Source organism: Microcaecilia unicolor, chromosome 3 (assembly GCF_901765095.1).
Source record: "Microcaecilia unicolor chromosome 3, aMicUni1.1, whole genome shotgun sequence".
Lineage (NCBI taxonomy): Eukaryota > Metazoa > Chordata > Amphibia > Gymnophiona > Siphonopidae > Microcaecilia > Microcaecilia unicolor.
The window spans coordinates 327,649,899-327,674,141 of record NC_044033.1 but is presented as its reverse complement, the minus strand read 5'-3'; the positions used below and the strand labels follow the sequence as shown (position 1 = coordinate 327,674,141).

At 51.4% G+C, this 24,243-nt stretch overlaps 1 protein-coding gene across 1 annotated transcript in view; it reads left to right on the top strand.

Moving 5' to 3' along the window:
- Nucleotides 1-24,243, top strand: part of SCAF8 (SR-related CTD associated factor 8) — a 1,046,706-nt gene that overhangs the window by 160,493 nt on the left and 861,970 nt on the right. Inside the window, 1 exon segment of the mRNA XM_030198392.1 lies at nucleotides 14,316-14,477. Coding sequence (XP_030054252.1) covers nucleotides 14,316-14,477 — 162 coding nt within the window.

The window sequence follows — 24,243 nt, the reverse complement described above, 5'->3', positions numbered from 1 at the left end:
ATTTGGCGCCAGTTTGAAGTCTGGTGTGTTTCAAGAGCGCTTTCTCCGTTGCGGGCTCCTGTCTCGCTGATTCTGGACTTTTTGCAGGATGGTGTACACAAAGGCTTGGCCTATAATTCCCTGCAGGTGCAAGTGGCAGCATTGGCCTCCCTGCGTGGCAAGGTTGAAGGCGTGTCCTTAGCTGATCATCCAGATGTGGCACGGTTTCTTAGAGGGGTGCTTCGGGTCCGTTCTCCCGTGCGGGCACCTTGTCCAGCTTGGAACCTGGGGTTAGTATTGAAAGCCCTTCAGGGTGCTCCGTTTGAACCGCTTCGGCGTGCTTCAGAGAAAAATTTGACACTGAAGGCCGTCTTTTTAGTGGCCATTACCTCGGCGAGACGGGTGTCAGAGCTCCAGGCGCTGTCCTGTAGAGACCCTTTTCTGCAATTCTCAGAGTCAGGGGTCACGGTTCGGACCGTGCCTTCCTTCATGCCTAAGGTGGTTTCAGCGTTTCACCTAAACCAGCCTGGTTTTCTTCCCTCCTTTGTTGAGGAGGAGTTTCCAGATTCATTTGGGCAGTTGCACCTTTTGGACGTGCGCAGGACTCTGTTGCAGGATCTGCGAATTACAAATGCTTTCAGGACCTCTGATCATCTTTTTGTGCTGTTTGCAGGTCCTCGCGAGGGTCTTCAGCGTCTAAAAGCCACTATTGCCCGTTGGCTCAAAGAAGCTATCTTTTCAGCGTATCTGCTGTCTGGCTGGGCTCCGCCTGAAGCCTTTAAGGCACATTCCACAAGAGCGATTTCCTCTTCCTGGGCGGAAACTGGAGCACTATCTCTTCATGAGATTTGCAGTGCTGCAACATGGGCTTCTAAGCTCACTTTCGCCCGACATTACAGGCTGGATGTGGCTGCCAGGAGGGATGCGCGTTTTGGAGCACAGGTGCTAGCGCGTGGTGGGGCTTGTTCCCACCCTATTTAGGGATTGCTTTGTTGCATCCCATCTGTAATGGCTTCATCTGCTTGATGACAAGGAAGGGAAAATTAGGTTCTTACCATGATAATTTTCTTTCCTTTAGTCATAGCAGATGAAGCCATGAGCCCTCCCTGTATGATTGTATTGCAGTGATTCTGATTTTAGGTGCTGTTCTTGTTTCCTGAAGTTATATTCCTTCCTTGGAGAGTCGGAAAACAGTCTTCAGGATTCGTGTTACAGTTATAGGAGGATGAGTTCATTCCCTCCAGTTCATGTTTTGGGAGGATGAGTTTATTCCCTCCAGGAGGATGCAAGTATTCCCTCTGTTTATACAAAGTGGAGGACGAGTTTATTCCCTTCAGGAGGATGAGTTCATTCCCTCCTTTTTTGAGTTTATGCCCTTGTTAAGGGGCCATCGTTCGCTGTGAGGAAAGTTCATGTTATTCCCATTGCGGTTTGCCATACTGCTTTGGAAGCTTCAAATACTGAAGAGGCAGTGGAGTTAGCTGGCCATGAGGCACTGTGAAAAGTTGAGTGCTCTCTATCTCCCCCTGCTGGTTGATGGACACAACCCATACGTAATGGCTTCAACTGCTATGACTAAAGGAAAGAAAATTATCATTGTAAGAACCTAATTTTCCCTTTCATGTCGGAGGTTAGCTGGGAGAGCACTCATTGCACAGTCTGTTCTGCCGGCATGGCGGAGAAGCTGCGACGCTGCACTCTGTCAGTGCCACGGTGTCGGGGGAAGCGGAAAATGTAAATTTTGTACAGCGATCGACCGCTGATCAGGTCTCCCCTCCTGTGTCGGTTTCAGCAGGCTCAGAGCCTTCTGTCAGCAAGGATGTGTCTGTAGCACTGGTTTTGGCGGGAACTTCTGCCATGTTAGCTCCCTTCTCATAGGTTGCAGAATGGCTTCCTCCTCAAGCCCCAGCAGGCTCATTCTTCTGATCTTTCTCTCCTGCCTGCCGGTTCTGAAGGGGGTTACCCCCCGGAATTTGTCATGCAGATGTATCGGGCTTTTCTTCTTCGGAAGTCTGGTTCTCAGCCTAGAAGTAGTTTGGGGGATGGGCAGTTGTTGCCATCTAAGAGATCTCGGAGGTCTTGGAATTTGGAAGCTGGCTCTGGTTCTGATCCTGATCTAGAAATGCCCTCTTTGGAGCACTCAGATGTGGGTCAGGGAGATTTAGTGGAGGAAGAATCTTCTCAGATGGATTCAGGGGCAGACCCTCTTGTTCCCTGTGAGGATCCCTCAGTATTACACGTTTTTCATAAGGAGGACCTCCAGGAATTATTCTCTCAGGTATCCTCGACTTTGCGTTTTGATGAGGATGACACTACGGTGCCAGAGGCCCTGCGCAAGGTGGACCTCTTATTGAAAGGAGTCTGTAAGCTGGGTAAAACCTTTCCCACGCACCAGGATATCATAGACGTTATACAGGAGCAGTGGGATGCTCCGGACTCAGTGTTTAGACTGGCCAAGTCGATGGTGAGGCTTTATCTGGTCCCAGAAGCAGATAGAACTCTTCTAAGGCCACCTGTGGTAGATGCAGTGTTTTTGGAAGTCACCAAGATTAACACGGTGCCAGTGGATGGGGGCATCGCTCTGAAGGATGTTCAGGATCGCCGTTTGTAGGCGTTACTGAAGAGTAGCTTCAGCGTGTCTGCCTTGGTGGTGCAGGTGGCCATTTGTGGTTCTCTTGTAGCTAGGGCTTGCTTTAGATGGTCCGAAAGAGTTTTGGAGTGGTCGTCAGATGATCTGGTGGCCATTGACGCCGAGGTCGCGAAGCTGGAAATGGGCTCTGCATTTCTGGCGGATGTTTTATATGATCTGTTAAGGGCCTCGGCCAAGTCTACGGCCCTTGGAGTGATTATGGCTCAGAGGTTGGGCGGCGGATGCTGCCTTTAAGTCAAAGCTCAGTAAGTTTCCCTTTAGAGGCTCTCTTTTGTTTGGTGATGACGTAGAAAAGTTGGTTTGCAATCTGGGGAAACTAAAGTTCCCAGACTTTCAGAAGATAGGCCTAGAGTGTCGGGTCGTGGTACAGTGTGTTCCCGAGGTCGAAGCAGAGATTTTCATAGCTTCCGGTCCGGTAAGGTGGCCCCGGTGCAGTGCTCCTGTTTTTTTCCAAAGAAGTCAATGTTAGACAAGACGGCAGTGGCGTGTGTCAACCGTCAAGGGGGCACCAAAAGTCTGCGGTTGGATCAGAAGATGGCTCAGCTATTGAGCTGAACGGAATTGCATCTACAAGCCCTGTCGGCGGATCATGTAGCTGGAACGGAAAATATCCAGGTGGATTTCCTCAGTCACAACACTGTAGATCCTGGGGAGTGGGCTCTCAGTGATGCGGCGTTCCAGTCAGTAGTACGTTGCTGGGGGTTTCCAGTCATGGATCTGTTCACCACAGAGTCCAGTTCAAAGGTGCCCAAGTTCTTCATCCATCGGAAGGATTTGAGGGCTCTGGGGATCGATGCCCTTCTTCAGCCTTGGCTGTCAGATCTCCTTTATGCCTTTCCTCCATGGCCTCTGTTTGATTGTCTAATTCAAAAAGTGGAGGTGATAGCTCCAGATTGACCTCACCACCCCTTGGTACGCAGATCTTCAGAACCTCCTTCTAGAATCGCTTCTCAAATTTCGAGAGGATCCCGGACTGTTGATACAGGGTCCGATAGTGCATCCAGAGCCCGGTCGATTTTGTCATAAGTACATAAGTAATGCCATACTGGGAAAAGACCAAAGGCCCATCAAGCCCAACATCCTGTCCCCGACAGCGGCCAATCCAGGTCAAGGGCACCTGGCAGCTTCCCAAACGTACAAACATTCTATACATGTTATTCCCGAAATTGTGGATTTTTTCAAGTCCATTTAGTAGCGGTCTATGGACTTGTCCTTTAGGAAACCGTCCAAACCCTTTTAAAACTCTGCCAAGCTAACCGCCTTCACCACATTCTCTGGCAACGAATTCCAGAGTTTACGTGTTGGGTGAAGAAAAATTTTCTCCTATTAGTTTTAAATGTACTACACTGTAGTTTCATTGCATGCCCCCTAGTCCTACTATTTTTGGAAAGCGTGAACAGATGCTTCTTACGGCTTGGCTCTTGAGCAGGGCCTGGTTGTCTAAGAGAGTTTACTCATCCAGTGTAGTATCCACTATGCTGCGGTGTCACCGTCTTCCACTTCTCTCAATTATGTCTTGACCTGGAGAGTGTTTGAGGCATGGTGTGGTGAGTTAAATGTCTCTCCCTTTCATGCTTCAGTGGCACTGATTCTAGATTTTTTTGCAAAAAGGTTTGGCATTATCCTCTTTCAAGGTCCAGATGGCGGCCCTGTCCTTCTATAGGGGTCGGATACAGGGTGAATCAATGGTGTCTCACCCGGATGTGCTTCTGTTCCTACGGGAAGCGAGCCTTGTGCGGCTACCCACTCGGGAAAGTTTTCCTCTGTGGGATCTTAATTTAGTTTTAGAAGCATTGTCTCGTTTGCCGTTTTGAGGTTTTATCATCCTGTTCTTTGAAGGATTTGACTCTTAAGGTGCTTTTTGTAGTTGCTGTTGCTTCTGCACAGGGGGTTTCAGAGTTGCAGACGCTGTCGTGTAATCCCCCATTTCTGGAGTTTGCCACATACCGGATGCTGTTGCAGCCAGTTCCTTCCTTTCTCCCTATGGTCTTGTCGCATTTTCATGTTTCTAAGTCTGTCATTTTGCTAGTTCTCGGTTCTTCTTCCGGGTCCGAAGAGTAGTGTCGCCTCAAGTGCTTGAATGTCCAGTGGGAACTCAAATGCTATTTGAAAGCTACTGCGGATTTTAGACAAATGGAACGTATATTTGTGCTTATTGGGGGTTCCCAGAAAGGATTGGCGTCGTCGAAACCCATTTTGTTCAGGTGGCTTAAAGTGATGATTGTTTCTTCTTACATTTTGTCGGGCAAGCCTGTTCCCAAGGGGGTGAAAGCGCACTTTACTAGGGGGCCGAGCGTTCTTTGGTTTCACTCCTAGAGATTTTCATGGCGGCTACTTGGTCTTCTTTGCATACTTTTTCTAAGCATTACAGGTTGGATGTGCTGAGTCGTCAGGATTCAGCTTTTGGGGCGTGTGTTTTCACAGCGAGTTTGCTGGGGTCCTGCCCTTGAATTTACTGCTTTGTTACTTCCCATGAGTCCCTCACTGGGCCGGTCCGGAGGGACTGTAAGGAAGGAGAAATTAGACCTTACCTGCTAATTTGTTTTCCTTTAGTCCCTCCGGACTGGCCCAGGTCCCATCCTGGTAGTTCGCTAGTGTGATTCCGTTGCAGTTTTTCTTCCGAGAAGGGTGTTTCAGGGAGAGCAGTGTTGTCCGTTTATGGTTATTGGTTAAAGTTTTTCTAAAGTTTTTCTGTTGGTGCCTAGTTGAGGAAGGCACTTTGATCAGAATCCTCAAGCTTGTTTTTAGTCTGTGTGTGGCAGGCTGCTCAGGCTACCGAGTGCACATAAGGCATCTTTCTAGTCAGGGCAAGGGCTCTTATTGGCTTTCTCTGATGAGTCAGAATTCTGTCTTCACCTGCTGGAAGGCGCGCACAACCCATCAGTCACTTGCTGGGCCATTCCGGAGGGACTAAAGGAAAGCAAATTAGCAGGTAAGGTCTGATTTCTCCTTAACTGTACAAAGAACTTGCCTTGAGTTTAGCCACCCATCAGTTTATCCCAGCTGATGCTGTACCACCTATCTTGTTCCCACCTATATATCTGCACTTGATCCCTCAGCTATATGGTAAGCTGTATTGTAGAAAAGCATTAGTATCATAGCTATGTTAATTTGAATCTTCTAATGTATATTTATTAGATGTTTCATTAGTATTATGCTGATGATATATCTCTGTTATTTGAATTTCAGTGCTGTGAAATGCGTGTACATTTTTGATCCTGTTTCATGGTAGTCCTATTATTAGATTTCAGTTTGTTCTTTTCAAGTTTATTTCTTTTATTGTATTTATGTTTATACTTGGTCATTGTGTTATTGTTATGCTGTTAAAAAATTGTAAGTTTTATGTGAAACTATACCTGCTGTACACCACCTTGGGTGAATCTCTTCATAAAGGTGGTTAATAAATCCCAGTAAATAAATGATTTCCATCTTGTTCATTGCAGTAGTTAGTATGAAGAACTCCATCAGTGATGCTGCTGGCTGTCTCTTGACTACAACACTGTCTTTCCCTATCATCAAGCCGATCAATCCATAGACTGGTGGGTTGTGTCCATCTACCAGCAGGTGGAGATAGAGAGCAATCTTTTGCCTCCCTATATGTGGTCATGTGCTGCCGGAAATTCCCCAGTTTGTTCTCTATCTTAGCAGGTTGTGGTCGCACAACAGCAACTCTGGCTAGGTCTCCAAAACTAATTGTTTAGGTTTTGTTGAGTACCTGGGGTTGAGGGCTCTTCGTGAGCAAGTGCAAACCTGGTGGTGCCAGGTCCCTCCTTTTCTCCCCCCTCCCATTGGCTCCATTAAAAAAAAAAAAAAAGATTTTTAAAAACGTTTAAAAAGGACGTCCATTTGCAGCTGCTCACTGGAACAAGTTGTCGCTGCTCGGAGCAAGAAGCAGGTAATTTTTACCTTTTACTAGCGGGCAGGGGGTTCCCCGAACGGTCTCCACGTGGCTATGGCCTCGGATGGCAAGGGCGCGAAAAGACGCTCCCTGGAACGCATTCGCGCGCCTAGCGGGGAAGCGGGGGGCTCAAAGGTAGAGTCGCCTTTTTTGGGCGCCCTTTCAGAGCCGGGAGAGTTCCCCGGTTTTTCCTCCGGCGCGGCGGCCTTTCCCGCCTTAGGTGCCCATCCCCCGCTGGCCGCCCTCCCGGTAGTGACCGGCCACGCTGCTCGGATGGCATCTTCTTGGGCCGCCCTCGAGGGGGGAGACGTTAACAGCTTGGTCGTCCTTGACTCGGGCGACGGTAAAAAGTCGGCGAAATTAAAGCGCCATTCCTCCCGCGCGGCTCCTTCTCGAAGTTTTGCGCCGGACGCCATTTTGGATGCGCAACACGCCTCTCCACCGCTCCTGGGAGCGCAGATGGAGGGCGCCTCTAGTGCCGCAGCACAGGCTGCTGAAATGCACAGACTGGGGGGTTTCTCCCCTGAGTTCATTTTGCTGCTGCATCAGGCCTTTCTTATGCAGAACACTGCCCCTGCTCACCTCTCTGATAGGGGTGATGAGGCCTCTATGCTTAAGCGCCCTCGGGTGGATCTTCCACCCCCGGGGGACTCGGTCTCTGTGAATGACGGCAGCGTGTCTGAGTTCTCCCAGAGATCCTTAGTGGACTCTATGGAAGAGACTGATCCTCGTTCGGATGGAGCGGACGACCCCTCTGCAGCACGGCTTTTTCGCTCAGAGGATTTGCCCAACCTGCTTGTGAGGCCATGAGCATTTTGAAGATTGCCTCTCTGGAGGAAGGCCCTCTCTCAGCCTCTACTGGCTCCGCCATTATGCTGGGAACGAAGCGCCCGCCTAGAACCTTCCACGTTCATGAAGCCATGCAGACCTTAATTTCAGCGCAATGGGATGCCCCTGAAGCGAGCCTGAAAGTAGCCAGGGCTATGTCCCGTCTGTACTCCTTGCCTGAGGGGGAACAGGAAAGCCTTTGTCTGGCCCACGGTCGATTCCTTAATCACTGCTGTGACTAAGAAAACGGTGCTGCCGGTGGAAGGTGGCACTGCCCTGAAGGACGCTCAGGACAGGAGGATGGAGGCGGCCTTAAAGTTGGCCTTTGAGGCGGCCGCTCTGAGTTTGCAAGCCTCGGTTTGCGGCTCCTACGTGGCTAGGGTGTGCCTGACTGTTTTGCAGCGGGCTTCCCCCTCGGATGCTTCCTGGAGGGTGGAATGGCTGACCCTGGAGTCGGGTTTGACCTACTTGGCAGACTTGCTGTATGATGTTTTGAGAGCCTTGGCCAAAGGTATGGCTCAGACGGTCTCTGCACGGCGGTGGCTCTGGCTTAAGCACTGGTCTGCTGACCATGCCTCTAAATCTCGCAAAGCCAAGTTGCCCTTCAAAGGCAAGCTGCTCTTTGGGGATGAGCTGGACAAGATCGTGACGGAGCTCGGCACGTCCAAGGGCAAGAGGTTGCCGGAGGTCAGGACTCGGGCCGGCAGTGCCCGTCCTGGTTCCTCTAAGGGCCGATTCCAGAAAGCCCGTCGGTATTTCCCGGGCAAGTCGGCCTCCTCTGCCTCCTCTTCCTTCAAAGGGAACTTCTCCCCCAAGCAGCGTTCCTTTCGCAGGGACCGCCGTCCCGGAGGTTCGTCCTCCGGCCCGCTCCCAGGGTCGCGTATCCAATGACGGGGATCTGGTCCATGGCCCAGTGCAGATAGGAGGAAGGTTGTCCTCGTTTCTGGGCGAGTGGACCAGGATAACTTCAGACGCTTGGGTTCTGGCAGTCATCAGAGACGGCTACAAGCTAGAGTTCTGCTGACCCCTAAGAGACGGGTTTGTAAACTCTCCTTGCAAGACCCAGGTCAAAGCAGCTGCCATGCAGCAGACTTTGAACAACCTGATCCGCCTGGGTGCGGTGATCCCGATGCCAGTAGATCAGCTTGCCAAGGTGCGCTACTCCATTTACTTTGTGGTGCCAAAGAAAAAAGGTTCTGCTCGGCCTATTCTCGACCTCAGGGGAGTCAATCGGGCCTTGAAAGTTCGGCACTTCCGGATGGAGACCCTCCGCTCCGTAATAGCTTCGGTGAAAGAGGGAGAATTCCTGGCCTCTCTGGACATCAAGGAAGCTTACCTACATATTCCCATCTGGCCGCCTCATCAGCGCTTTGTGCGCTTTGCAGTTCTGGGCCGACACTTCCAGTTCAGAGCACTCCTGTTCGGGTTGGCTACGGCTCCGCTGACCTTCTCCAAAGTAATGGTGGTCATCGCGTCCTACCTCCGCAAGGAGGGAGTGCAAGTCCATCCCTATCTGGACGACTGACTGATCCGAGCTCCTTCCTATGTGGAGTGCGGGAGAGCTACAGACAGGGTGATTGCTCTTCTGAGCTCCCTGGGATGGGTCATCAACTGGGAGTAAAGCCAGCTGCGCCCGACTCAGTCCCTGGAGTATCTGGGAGTTCGATTCGACACCCAAGTGGGCAGAGTGTTCCTGCCGGACAACCGGAGCGTCAAGTTTCGGACCCAGGTGGACTAGTTCCTATCCTCCTCTACTCTTCGAGCTTGGACTATGTGCAGCTGTTGGGCTCCATGACGGCCATGATGGAGGTAGTGCCATGGGCCAGGGCTCATATGAGACCTCTACAGCACTCTCTTCTGCGGCGGTGGACTCCAGTCTCGGAGGATTACGCCGTACACCTTCCTTTGGATCCAGCGGTGCAAAAGACGCTGAGCTGGTGGTTGAGGCCAGGCAAGCTGTCCGCAGGAATGCCTCTTACGACCCCGTAGTGGGTGGTCGTCACGACGGACGCCTGCTTGACGGGCTGGGGATCCCACTGCCTGGGACAGACAGCGCAGGGACTCTGGTCTCCTGCAGAGACGAAATGGTCCATCAACCTCCTGGAACTCCGAGCGATTCGGTTGGCGCTTCTAGAGTTTCTCCCGGTTCTGGTGCTGAGGCCTGTGCGGGTTCTGTCGGACAATGCCACGGCTGTGGCCTATGTCAATCGCCAGGGAGGTACCAGGAACGCCCCTCTAGCCAAGTGCCGCGCTTTTTCAGCAGAGGACGGGACCCTCGATCTCTGGGAGTCGACGCTGTCCTCCAGCAGTGGCCGGCACAGGAGCTTCTCTATGTGTTTCCGCCTTGGCACATGATGGGCAGGGTGCTAGGCCGGGTGGCAAAGCATCCGTGCCGGGTAATCCTGGTGGGTCCGGATTGGCCCAGACGGCCCTGGTATGCGGACTTAGTCAGACTCTCAGTGGATGGCCCTCTGCGGCTGCCAGCGGAACTGGGCCTCTTACATCAGGGTCCCGTGGTGATGGAGGATCCCTCCCCCTTTGGTCTTACGGCCTGGCTATTGAGCATAAGCGGCTGAGGAAGAAGAGCTTCTCAGACAAGGTCATCGCCACTATGCTGAGAGCGAGGAAGCATTCTACTTCTACCACTTACGCCAGGGTTTGGCGCACCTTTGCGTCGTGGTGCGAGGCAGGCTCTGTATCGCCCTTCACTGCTCCAATATGACCAAAACCGAGCTTCTCATTTCCCCCCCCAAACCCACCTCCCCGTTCCCCCCGTTTTCTATTTCTGTTGATGGCTCTCTCATTCTCCCTGTCTCCTCAGCTCGAAACCTTGGGGTCATCTTTGACTCTTCTCTCTCCTTCTCTGCTCATATCCAACAGATTGCCAAGACCTGTCGTTTCTTTCTTTACAACATCCGTAAAATCCGCCCCTTTCTTTCCGAGCACTCTACCAAAACCCTCATCCACACCCTTGTCACCTCTCGTTTAGACTACTGCAATCTGCTTCTTGCTGGCCTCCCACTTAGTCACCTCTCCAGTCGGTTCAAAACTCTGCTGCCCGTCTCATCTTCCGCCAGGGTCGCTTTACTCATACTACCCCTCTCCTCAAGACCCTTCACTGGCTCCCTATCCGTTTTCGCATCCTGTTCAAACTTCTTCTACTAACCTATAAATGTACTCACTCTGCTGCTCCCCAGTATCTCTCCACACTCGTCCTTCCCTACACCCCTTCCCGTGCACTCCGCTCCATGGATAAATCCTTCTTATCTGTTCCCTTCTCCACTACTGCCAACTCCAGACTTCGCGCCTTCTGTCTCGCTGCACCCTACGCCTGGAATAAACTTCCTGAGCCCCTACGTCTTGCCCCATCCTTGGCCACCTTTAAATCTAGACTGAAAGCCCACCTCTTTAACATTGCTTTTGACTCGTAACCACTCGCCTCCACCTACCCTCCTCTCTTCCTTCCCGTTCACATTAATTGATTTGATTTGCTTACTTTATTTATTTTTTGTCTATTCGATTGTAAGCTCTTTGCAGGGACGGTCTTTCTTCTATGTTTGTGCAGCGCTGCGTATGCCTTGTAGTGCTATAGAAATGCTAAATAGTAGTAGTAGTAATAGTAGTAGCAGCAATATCTTCAGTGTTGGCGTTCCTGCAAGAGGGGCTGGAGAAAGGCCTGTCGCTCAGTTCGCTGAAAGTCCAGGTGGCGGCTCTAGCTTGCTTCAGGAGTCGCTTGAAGGGGGCTTCCCTAGCTTCACAGCCAGATGTGGTACGCTTTCTCAAAGGAGTTAATCACCTGCGCCCCCCTCTGCACTCGATAGTGCCTACGTGGAATCTCAATCTGGTGCTACGGACCTTGCAGAAGCCGCCCTTCGAGCCCTTGCCAAGGGCATCGCTGAAGGATCTGACGTTGAAAGCGGTCTTCCTGGTGGCTATCACATCAGCCAGAAGAGTTTCTGAGCTCCAGGCGCTCTCGTGTAGAGAGCCGTTCCTGCGATTCATTGAAGCAGGAGTATCGATTCGCCAAGTGCCTTCCTTCCTACCCAAGATTGTTTCTCGATTCCATGTGAATCAGCAGCTTTACCTACCCTCCTTTCATAGGGAGGATTACCCAGAGGAGTACCCCGCGCTCAAATACCTGGATGTTAGACGGGTCATCATCAGATACTTGGAAGTGACCAGTGATTTCCGGAAGTCGCATCACCTGTTCGTGCTGTTCACAGGCCCTCGTAAGGGTCTGCAGGCATCTAATTCTACGGTGGCACATTGGGTCAAGGAGACGATCGCGGCAGCTTATGTGGCGGCAGGGAAGATTCCGCCTATTCAGCTGAAGGCACACTCTACTAGAGCTCAAGCAGCCTCGATGGCGGAGTCCAGATCTGTCTCCTTGGAAGAGATTTGCAGAGTGGCTACTTGGTCGTCGGCTCATACCTTCTCACGACATTACCGCTTGGATGTGGCTGCTCGGGCCGAGGCCTAGTTTGGTGCTTCATTGTTGCGTTCAGGGATTTCCATGTCCCGCCCTCGGTGAGTACTGCTTCGGTACATCCCACCAGTCTATGGATTGATCGGCTTGATGATAGGGAAGGTAAAATTATGTATCATACCTGATAATTTTCTTTCCCTTAATCATAGCCGATCAATCCATAGCCCCTCCCAGATATCTGTATTGTTTGTGTTCTGGTTATATTTCAGGTTCAAGTTCAGTATTCATTTCCTGTTGACGAGGACTTCGTGTTCAAGTTCTTGCAATTGAAGTCTCTTCGAATTGAGATGATTTTATGTTACAGTGAGCTGCTGCTTCCTCTCCCCCCGTTTCGGCGGTGACTGGATTGATAACTAAATTATGCCGGCGCTCCCTCCCGCTTCGGGCGGCTGTAGGGTAGCTCTGTATCCCTCCCGCTTCGGTGGTGTTAGGGTAAGCCAGCTCCTCTTGCGGTTGCGGTAGCAGGATGATAAGGCAGTTCCCCCCGCGTCGGCGGTTGTGGTTTCCCGCCCACCGCCCCGGCGGTGGTGCACTGGAATATTTCCCCTCCCTCGCTTCGGTGATGGTGAGCTGGGCAGAGTGTCCCTTTGTGGGTGTAATTCTCTAAGTGCTGAGTCCTGCGGATGGAGCTTTGATATCGACATACTGGGGAATTTCCGGCAGCACATGACCACATATAGGGAGGCAAAAGATTGCTCTCTATCTCCAACTGCTGGTAGATGGACACAACCCACCAGTCTATGGATTGATCGGCTATGATTAAGGGAAAGAAAATTATCAGGTATGATACATAATTTTACCTTACAAGTTACATTTATCGCTGCTCCGAATCTGACAGTTTGGGTCTGTTTTGGCCCTTTGATCTTGCTGATTTGGAAATCAGTTGAAGGACGTGCTTTCTACTTATGCTCTGAATTTTCAGAAAACTCCTGAGGAAGGCTGGGAAGCCAAAACGTGGCCTGTGTTGAGTCTAGCGAGCCTAGCTGCACCGACTTTTGTGACTGTACATCCAGTTGGAACTGTTCATTACAACTATCAATAGAAAGGTTGTTTGTTACTGCTTTGGATCATCCTGGTTACTAATGATTTCTACCCTTTTTGTTTTGAGTGGTGACTGTGGAAGCACTGGTTTTCTCTTTGGTTGGATTTCAAGTAGTTAGCACGACTACAGAGTGTTTTTTTTTTGGGTGGGGTATCTGTACCTGGAACCATGAGCAGGACATTAGGTTCTGCTGTATTATGTATTGTACTTAACTCACTGTCATAGCACAGTGGGACATCTAGTGCATGATCTTGTACATTCAGTATGGTGATTGTATATACAATCATGTATTGAATGATTGAAGCTTTAATAAAATAATTTACTGTGAAAAAAATAAAAGATTATATCAATATTTTGTGGGTGATTTTCAAAGCCATTCTTGAGTTAAAATAGTTTCTATCAATTGAAATGGGAAGAGTGCCAAAATTATTCGCTTGGATGATACACACTAAGCTCAAATGCTATAATGGTAGTTCCATGTGGAACTGCTGTTATATAAAAATAGTGAATGTCCGCAGCTTTAGGCATGAGCACTTAAACCATGCCAATAGCTCTGTGTATTTTATAAACTGTGTGCGTAACTCCTAGGCACACCCCTGACCTTCCCATGTCTATGCTTCTTAGAAGTTTTGCATGATGGAATTGGCAGCAGCTAAGAGCAATTGTGGGTGCAAATGCTGATTGGTGCCCTTTAACTCCAGTTAATAGCTAATTATTAAATTAAGTTGCATGTGCAACTGTCCTTATTCTGAAACTTGTGCAAATTTGTGTGCTAGGCATAAATTACATAAAAACATAAGAATAGCCATACTGGGTCAGACCAGTGGTCCGTCTAGCCCAGTATCCTACTTCCAACAGTCACAAGTACCTGGCAGAAACCCAGTTAGTAGCAACATTACATGCTACCAATTCTGGGGCAAGCAGTGGCTTCCCCAATGTCCATCTCATTAACAGACTATGGACTTTTCCTCCAGGAACTTGTCCAAACCTTTTTTAAAACCAGATAAACTAACTGCTGTTAACACATCCTCCTGCAATGAGTTCCAGAGCTTAATTTTTTGAGTGAATTTCATCCTATTTTGTTTTAAAAGAATTTCCATGTAATTTTATTGAGTTTCCCTTAGGTGCGCATGTTTATAGAATTTGGGGGTCTGTATGCAGGTAAAAGTATGCACATTGTGGAATAGTGCTAATACTTTTACTTACATTTTAACAGATGTATACAGAGAAGCAAGCAGTGAAATAGATATTACTCAAAGACATCTGAAGAAAAGGAAGTGTGTGCAGATAACTTCTTCCTTAGACGTTTTTTTTTAAACATAAAGTACATGAACTTTATAGCTGTACATATTAAAATTGTCCTCTTTGCATTCTTTATTCTGCTTTTAGTATTCATTTTTTGACATTTAAATATGTATTTTCTCTTCCCTAGTGTAAACCAGAATACAAGGTGCCTGGATTATATGTCATTGATTCAATTGTTCGGCAGTCTCGTCATCAGTTTGGTCAGGACAAGGATGTGTTTGCTCCCAGATTTAGCAACAACATTGTCAACACTTTCCAGAACCTGTACCGTTGCCCCTCTGATGACAAGGTATTCCTGTTTACTGAATTTATTCAGAAATCTGTCAAATTTAAAAGAGAAATGTTGGAACAATACATGCTGCTTTTGTTTTATATTAAATAGAACAACAACCCACCAACCCTTGAATATTTAAGCACTGGCATCTGTGGTGCTAATTATTCCATAAGTGAATGCTATAGAAAAATTAAGGGTCTGATATTCTGCGCTACTTCACTGGGTAGGAGAGGGTCTTACCCGGTTAAGGTAGCGCTGACTGGGTCACACTGAATTTTTAGCAGCATAGAACTGGATGGTGCCACTGAAAATCCAGGCAGACTGCTGCGGCAGTATCTAGTTGGTACTGTGCAGAGCCAAGAGTTACCCAGGTGCTGCCTATATTCGGATCCAGTGCCCAGATAACTAGCCAGTTAATCTAGAACAGCAAAAGGCTGTCACAAGTTAACTGTGTTGAATATCAGTAGTATACAGATAACTCCCAGTGATCCCCTTGTGCCGTGATATTAAGTGCTGGTACCTGGTTATGTCCTGACACAAAATATCTGGACACAATTCAGCCAGCCATGGCCAGCCTTTAGGAAAATGTCGACAGCCACTGCCCCTTGATTTTTATCTTTCTATTGATATCTCATATTTGTCTTTGGGAAATGGTGGGAATCATAAATTATTAAGCTAATAGTTCCTGGTATAACAGTATACCTGCAGTAAAAGGGTAAAGTATCAAATTATGTATTTAGATTTTTCTGAGGACAAGCAGGCTGGATATCATCACGCATGGGTCGTCGTCCGCGAGGGCCCAGGAGACCGGAAGTATAACAAAAAAGCTTTAGAAGGTTCCAGAGCGGCGGGGTGCGCACTGGAACAACATACCGCGCATGTGCGAGTGACTTCCCGCCAGCGACACCCATGCGCTTCCCTCAGTTTTTTTCTCCGCGCTGTGGAGTGGTGTTTTTTTTCTCTGCCCCTTGTGTTGTTGCCCAGGAGATGTCTTTTTTCGCGTTTATTTTACCCTTTTTCTTTCTCTACTAGTTTGTTCTCTGGAAAAAAAAAATTCTTCTTTTCCCTTAATTTTTTAGGTTTTTCTCAAAGTTTTCCAAGTTTTCTTTCTTTTTCGTTGCGGCCGTCTCTTTTTTCCCTTTTTTGGTGCCTTTTTAATTGGCACAGTTGAGCCTTTTGATTTCGCAGACGCAATTTTCCCTCCCATGTCATTGGAGACTCCCAGCAGCTTCAAACGCTGTACTCGCTGCAACCGGACCATCTCAAGTACCGACCCTCACGTGTGGTGTCTCCAGTGTCTTGGCCCCGATCATCTTCCAACTGCTTGTAAGCTGTGTAAATTAATGAAGAAGAGCACCCAGGTGGCTCGAGAGGCTTTTTTCAGTTCAGTCTGGTCCTTTGACATCGGTACCGAGGGCGTCGACGTCGAGGGAAACAGCACCGAGAGTCCAGGTAATGGCTGCCAAGAGACCACTTCGAACTGGGAGCAGCGAGGCATCGAGCGGGTCTCCGCCTGTCTCGAGGCCTACTGCTATGCAGGCCCTCCGGGATCGACCTGAGTTCGACCCGGCCCCGAGGAGGCGTGAGGATTCCACGTCCTCCTCGGTAACCGAGGAGTGTCGATGACGGACGTCACGCGAAGGCGAAGAAGCATTGTCATCGATCTCCTTCCAGACATGGTACCGAGAGCTCTGGGGAGCCGAGGCAGTTGGCACCCGAGAAGCGTCGGCGCCGGAAGGACTGCTCACCCTCCATTCAGGAGATGCCGATGTGTCCGGTCGTCCGGCAGCCTGGTATCAGCTCTCGAACCTCTCCAGATTCTGGCACCGACTCCTGTACCGGCCCCCACAGTCTTCTCCGATGGCAGCTGTCAATGAACATCTCCGGGCCCTTCTTCCAGAGCTTCTGGAAGGATTGCTTAGTCAGTCTGCCTTGGTGTCGGCGGTGCTTGTGCCTCCCGTACCAACTGCTGTGACTGCATCTGGGCCATCACCTGTGAGGAGGTCCCCGCCCTCTGTACCGCCTGCGGTACCGGAGCCGGTTACCACCCGGGTTGACTCCCCTTTGACGTCGGTGGAGGAAGCTTGGCCGGAGTCTAGACAGGGGTCGATTTCTCGGCATCTTGATCCTCGACGTCGAGACAGGCGCGCGTTCGGGATGCTCTTAAGGAGCTTCTGTCCGATACTGAAGAGGAGCGCTCATGGGGAGAAGAGGAAGACCCCAGGTATTTTTTGGAGGAAGACTCCTGTGGGCTTCCTTCTGATCCTTCTCCACCCATTGAGGTTAGACAGTCTCCGCCTGAGAGTCTTACTTTTTCATCCTTTGTAAGGGAAATGCCTAAGGACATTCCATTCCCTATGGAGGCTGTGGATGAGCCCATGGCTGAGATGCTTGAGGCCACGGATTATTCTTCTCCACCTGCAGAGGTTGCAATGGCCCCCCTGCAGAATACACTCAGGGAAGTGATGTTGCAGAATTGGTCTTGCCCTCTTTCTAGTGCAGTTGTCAACAAGAAGTCTGAGTCCCAGTACAGAGTCCATGGAGAGCCTGTGATGGTGAAGGCCCAACTTCCTCACGATTCCATGGTGGTGGACTCTGCTCTCAGAAGAGCCAAGAGTACTAGGGACTATGCCTCGGCACCCCCAGGCAGAGAGTCTAGGACCTTGGATTCTTTTGGGAGACGTACGTATCAGGCCGGAATGCTCGCCGCCAAGATCCAAACATACCAGCTGTACTTGAGCATTCACTTACGGAACTCGGTGAGGCAGCTGTCCAGTTTAGTTAAACTCTCCCTCCGGAACTTGCTGAACCTTTTCACCAGGTGGTCAGGCAGCAGAAGGCGTGTCGCAAGTTCTTGGCCAGGGGAGCTTACGACACTTTTGATGCCGCATCCAGAGTAGCTGCTCAAGGTATAGTGATGCGCAGACTCTCATGGCAGCGTGTCTGTGACCTGGGTCAGAAAACCCAGCAGCTAATGGTGGATCTTTCTTGCCGGGGTGATAATCGTTTTGGAGAGAAGGTTGAGGATATGGTCGACTCCCTCAAGAAGCATCATGATGCAATGGATTCTCTCTCCCACCGGGCGCCTTCTGCTACCACCTCCTCCTCTAGGAGGTTTTTTGGAGGGAGGAGGAGTGTTCCCTATTCCTATAATAGGTGTAGGTACACTCCTACCTCTCGGCAGCCTGTTCAAGCTCGCTCCCAGCAGGCTCCCTCTCATAAGCAGCGTGCGCCTAAGGCCCCTATGGCTCCCCAGCAAAAGCAAGGGACGGGCTTTGACTGGCTCCAGAGCAGCATAGCCACAATAAAGGTATCCTTGTCGGACGATCTGCCTGTTGGGGGGGAGGTTGATATTTTTCACCAAAGGTGGCCTCTTATAACCTCCGACAGGTGGGTTCTTCAAATAGTCCGCTTAGGATACGCTCTCAATCTGGAATCCAAGCCTCCAAATTGCCTACCTGGAGCTCAATCTTTCAGCTCCCAGCACAAGCAGGTACTTGCAGAAGAACTCTCCGCCCTTCTAAAGGCCAATGCGGTTGAACCCGTACCACCAGGAGAAGAAGGGCTGGGATTCTATTCCACGAGCGTCCACTTGCGGAAGTCAGTGAGGCAACTGTCCAACTTGGTTGATGCACTCCCTCTGGAGCAAGCCGAACCTTTTCGCCAGGTGGTCAGGCAGCAGAAGGTGTGTCAAAAATTCCTGGCCCAGGGGTACATTCAACACTTCTGATGTAGCGTCCAGGATCGCTGCCCAAAGTATAGTGATGCGCAGACTCTCATGGCTGCATGTCTCTGACTTGGATCATTCAGTCCAGCAGCGGATGGCGGATGTTCCTTGCTGGGGGGATAATCTTTTTTGTGAGAAAGTGGAGGATCTGGTTGACCAACTCAAAAAGCACAACGATGCTATGGATTCTCTCTGCTACAACCTCCTCATCCAGGAGGTTTTTTGGAGGGAAGAGGTGTGCTCCCTATTCCTATGCTAGGCGTAGGTACACTCCTGCTTCTCGGCTCAGTCCCAGCGCGCTCGTTCTCGTCAACAGCGTGCGCCTAAGGACACTGCGGCTCCCTAGCAAAAGCAAGGGAGGGGCTTTTGACTGGCTCCAGTTCAGCATAGCCTCAGTAAATGTGTCCGTACCAGACGACTTGCTGGTTGGGGGGAGGTTAATGTTTTTTCTCCGAGGAAAGCAGGCTGCTTGTTCTCACTGATGGGTGACGTCCACGGCAGCCCCTCCAATCGGAAACTTCACTAGCAAAGGTCTTTGCTAGTCCTCGCGCGCTCATGCGCACCGCGCATGCGCGGCCGTCTTCCCGCCCGAACCGGCTCGTGTTCGTCAGTCTTCTTTTGTCCGCGCTCGGTACGGTCGTGTTTTCGCCGTGTCGGGCCCCGCAAAGTCGACCTCGCGCGTTCGTCGTGTGTTTTCAAGAGAAAAAAATTATAATCCTTTCTGTGTGGGAAAAGACTCTTGGTCTTTTCTTCCCCCGCTATTTTCAGCTTTCGCCCCGGTAAGTTTTCTTTCGTCGTCGGGGTAGGCCGCTTTTAGGCCTCGGGTCGAAGTTTTCTTCCCCTTGTTTTATCGGTGCCTTTTCCGCCATTTCGACTTTTGATCTCGCCGGCGTGATTTTTCCGCCCATGACATCGAAGTCTACCAGCGGCTTCAAGAAGTGCACCCAGTGCGCCCGGGTCATCTCGCTCACTGACAGGCACGCGTCGTGTCTTCAGTGCTTGGGGACTGGGCACCGCCCGCAGGCCTGTAGTCTGTGTTCCCTTTTGCAAAAGAGGACTCGGGTAGCGAGATTGGCCCAGTGGAACGTTTTGTTCTCGGGCTCTTCGTCGGCATCGGCACCGGGGGTATCGAGTGCATCGACGTCTTCAGCGTCCAGAGCTTCATCCTCGGCCGCCAGTACATCGAGTGCATCGAGGCATCGGGCCTCTGCATCGGCGCCGAGACATCGGATAGCTGCATCGACGTCAGTGGTTCCGGGACCTCGTCTGCTGATGTCGTCGGACGGTGGTGCTTCGTCTGGAGTGCAGGTGAGGGCTGTCCATTCCCCTGCTGGTGGCGGTGAGCCTTCGGGTGGGTCTCCCCCTACCCTGAGGGCTCCTGCGGTACAGCCCCCCCGAGAACGGCCTCCTTCGGCCTTGGCCCCGAGGAAGCGACGGATGGATTCTACGTCCTCCTCGTCGGTGCCGGGAAGCTCCGGTGACATGCTTCGTTCCAAGAAATCGAAGAAGCATCGTCATCGGTCCCCTTCCCGGGTTGGCACCGAGAGCTCTGGGTCGCCGAGGGAGTCGGCACCCACCAGGCATCGGCACCGAGAGGACCGCTCACCCTCTGTTCAGGAGGTGTCGATGCGCTCCACTCTGGACAGCCCGGAACAGCCTCCACGCTCGGAACAGGTTCTGACGTCGACGCCTGCATCGACCTCCATGCCTTTCTCTGCAGCCGCTCTGAACAAGAGCCTCCGGGCCGTTCTCCCAGAGATTCTGGGAGAGCTGTTGCGCCCTACCCCTCCGGTACCGGCGGTGCTTGCGCCACCGGTACCGTCGAGCGTGGCGCCGGCTGGCCCATTGCCCGAGGTGAGGTCTCCGGCGTCGGTGCCGCGTGCGGTACCGGCTGCCGTCGCCTCCCAGGAAGGCTCCCTGACTACGTCGGCGGAGGGAGCTTCGCCGATGCGGGCGAGGGCGTCTACCTCTCGACGCCCCCATCGTGGACGTGGCTCCACAGAGTCGAGTCGGGCACGGTTGCAGACACAGGTCCGTGAACTTGTGTCTGACACCGAGGGTGAGGCCTCGTGGGAAGAGGAAGAAGACCCCAGATATTTCTCTGACGAGGAGTCTGAGGGTCTTCCTTCCGATCCCACTCCCTCTCCTGAGAGACAGCTTTCTCCTCCCGAGAGTCTGTCTTTTGCTTCCTTTGTCCGGGAGATGTCTCTGGCCATCCCCTTCCCGGTGGTTGTGGAGGACGAGCCCAGGGCTGAAATGTTTGAGCTCCTGGACTATCCTTCTCCACCTAAGGAAGCGTCCACTGTACCCATGCACCATGTCCTAAAAAAGACATTGCTGGTGAACTGGACCAAGCCTTTAACTAATCCCCACATCCCCAAGAAGATCGAGTCCCAGTACCGGATCCATGGGGACCCAGATCTGATGCGCACTCAGTTGCATCATGATTCTGGAGTTGTGGATCTGGCCCTAAAGAAGGCTAAGAGTTCTAGGGAGCATGCTTCGGCGCCCCCGGGCAAGGACTCTAGAACCTTAGACTCCTTTGGGAGGAAGGCCTACCATTCCTCTATGCTCGTGGCCAAAATTCAGTCCTACCAGCTCTACACGAGCATACACATGCGGAACAATGTGCGGCAGTTGGCGGGCTTGGTTGATGCGCTCCCCTCTGAGCAAGCCAAGCCTTTTCAGGAGGTGGTCAGGCAGCTGAAGGCGTGCAGAAAATTCCTGGCCAGAGGGGTGTATGACACCTTTGATGTTGCGTCCAGGGCCGCTGCTCAAGGTGTGGTGATGCGCAGGCTCTCATGGCTGCGTGCCTCCGACCTGGAGAATAGAATCCAGCAGCGGATTGCGGACTCGCCTTGCCGTGCGGATAACATTTTTGGAGAGAAAGTCGAACAGGTGGTAGAGCAGCTCCACCAGCGGGATACCGCATTCGACAAGTTCTCCCGCCGGCAGCCTTCAGCCTCTACCTCTACAGGTAGAAGATTTTTTGGGGGAAGGAAGACTGTTCCCTACTCTTCTGGCAAGCGTAGGTACAATCCTCCTTCTCGACAGCCTGCGGCCCAGGCTAAGCCCCAGCTCGCTCGCTCTCGTCAGCAGCATGCGCCTCAGCAAGGCCCCTCGGCTCCCCAGCAAAAGCAAGGGACGAGCTTTTGACTGGCTCCAGCAGAGCATAGCCGACATCCAAGTGTCAGTGCCGGGCGACCTGCCAGTCGGAGGGAGGTTGAAAGCTTTTCACCAAAGGTGGCCTCTCATAACCTCTGATCAGTGGGTTCTCCAAATAGTCCGGCAAGGATACACCCTCAATTTGGCCTCAAAACCTCCAAATTGTCCACCGGGAGCTCAGTCTTACAGCTTCCAGCACAAGCAGGTACTTGCAGAGGAACTCTCCGCCCTTCTCAGCGCCAATGCAGTCGAGCCCGTGCCATCCGGGCAAGAAGGGCTGGGATTCTATTCCAGGTACTTCCTTGTGGAAAAGAAAACAGGGGAGATGCGTCCCATCCTAGACCTAAGGGCCCTGAACAAATATCTGGTCAAAGAAAAGTTCACGATGCTTTCCCTGGGCACCCTCCTTCCCATGATTCAGGAAAACGATTGGCTATGCTCTCTGGACTTGAAGGACGCCTACACACACATCCCGATACTGCCAGCTCACAGACAGTATCTGCGATTTCAGCTGGGCACACGTCACTTCCAGTACTGTGTGCTACCCTTTGGGCTCGCCTCTGCGCCCAGGGTGTTCACAAAGTGCTTGGCTGTAGTAGCAGCGGCACTTCGCAGGCTGGGGGTGCACGTGTTCCCATATCTCGACGATTGGCTGGTGAAGAACACATCCGAGGCAGGAGCCCTGCATTTTATGCAGATGACTATTCGCCTCTTGGAGCTACTGGGGTTTGTGATAAATTATCCAAAGTCCCATCTTCTCCCAGTGCAGAGACTCGAATTCATAGGAGCTCTGCTGGATTCTCGGACGGCTCGCGCCTATCTCCCAGAGACGAGAGCCAACAACTTGTTGTCCCTCGTCCTCGCGGGTGCGAGCGTCCCAGCAGATCACAGCTCGTCAGATGTTGAGATTGCTAGGCCACATGGCCTCCACAGTCCATGTGACTCCCATAGCCCGCCTTCACATGAGATCTGCTCAATGGACCCTAGCTTCCCAGTGGTTCCAGGCTGCTGGGGATCTAGAAGACGTAATCCACCTGTCCACGAGTTTTCTCGAATCCCTGTATTGGTGGACGATTTGGTCCAATCTGACTCTGGGACGTCCTTTCCAAATTCCTCAGCCACAAAAAGTGCTGACCACGGATGCGTCTCTCCTGGGGTGGGGAGCTCATGTGGATGGGCTTCACACCCAAGGAAGCTGGTCCCTCCAGGAACGCGATCTGCAGATCAATCTTCTGGAGTTGCGAGCGATCTGGAACGCTCTGAAGGCTTTCAGAGATCGGCTGTCCCACCAAATTATCCAAATTCAGATAGACAACCAGGTTGCCATGTACTACGTCAACAAGCAGGGGGGCACCGGATCTCGCCCCGTGTGTCAGGAAGCCGTCAGCATGTGGCTCTGGGCTCGCCATCACGGCATGGTGCTCCAAGCCACATATCTGGCAGGCGTAAACAACAGTCTGGCCGACAGGTTGAGCAGGATTATGCAACCTCACGAGTGGTCGCTCAATTCCCGTGTAGTGCGACAGATCTTCCAGGTGTGGGGCACCCCCTTGGTAGACCTCTTCGCATCTCGAGCCAACCACAAAGTCCCTCAGTTCTGTTCCAGGCTTCAGGCCCACGGCAGATTGGCATCGGATGCCTTCCTCCTGGACTGGGGGGAGGGTCTGCTGTATGCTTATCCTCCCATACCTCTGGTGGGGAAGACTTTGTTGAAACTCAAGCAAGATCGAGGCACCGTGATTCTGATTGCTCCTTTTTGGCCGCGTCAGATCTGGTTCCCTCTTCTTCTGGAGTTGTCCTCCGAAGAACCGTGGAGATTGGAGTGTTTTCCGACCCTCATCACACAGGACGAAGGGGCGCTTCTGCATCCCAACCTCCGGTCCCTGGCTCTCACGGCCTGGATGTTGAGAGCGTAGACTTTGCCTCTTTGGGTCTGTCAGAGGGTGTCTCCCGCATCTTGCTTGCTTCCAGGAAAGATTCCACTAAGAGGAGTTACTTCTTTCTATGGAGGAGGTTTGCCGTGTGGTGTGACAGCAAGGCCCTAGATCCTCGCTCTTGTCCTACACAGACCCTGCTTGAATACCTTCTGCACTTTTCTGAGTCTGGTCTCAAGACCAACTCTGTAAGGGTTCACCTTAGTGCAATCAGTGCATACCATTACCGTGTGGAAGGTAAGCCGATCTCAGGACAGCCTTTAGTTGTTCGCTTCATGAGAGGTTTGCTGTTGTCAAAGCCCCCTGTCAAGCCTCCTACAGTGTCAATAGATCTCAATGTCGTTCTCACCCAGCTGATGAAACCTCCTTTTGAGCCACTGAATTCCTGCCATCTGAAGTACTTGACCTGGAAGGTCATTTTCTTGGTGGCAGTTACTTCAGCTCGTAGAGTCAGTGAGCTTCAGGCCCTGGTAGCCCAGGCCCCTTACACCAAATTTCATCATAACAGAGTAGTCCTCCGCACTCACCCTAAGTTCTTGCCAAAGGTTGTGTCGGAGTTCCATCTGAACCAGTCAATTGTCTTGCCAACATTCTTTCCCCGTCCTCATTCCTGCCCTGCTGAACGTCAGCTGCACACATTGGACTGCAAGAGAGCATTGGCCTTCTATCTGGAGCGGACACAGCCCAACAGACAGTCCGCCCAATTGTTTGTTTCTTTTGATCCCAATAGGAGGGGAGTGGCTGTGGGGAAACGCACCATATCCAGTTGGCTAGCAGATCGCATTTCCTTCACTTTCGCCCAGGTGGGGCTGGCTCTTTAGGGTCATGTCACGGCTCATAATGTTAGAGCCATGGCTGCGTCGGTAGCCCACTTGAAGTCAGCCTCTATTGAAGAAATTTGCAAAGCTGCGACGTGGTCATCTGTCCACACATTCACATCTCATTACTGCCTGCA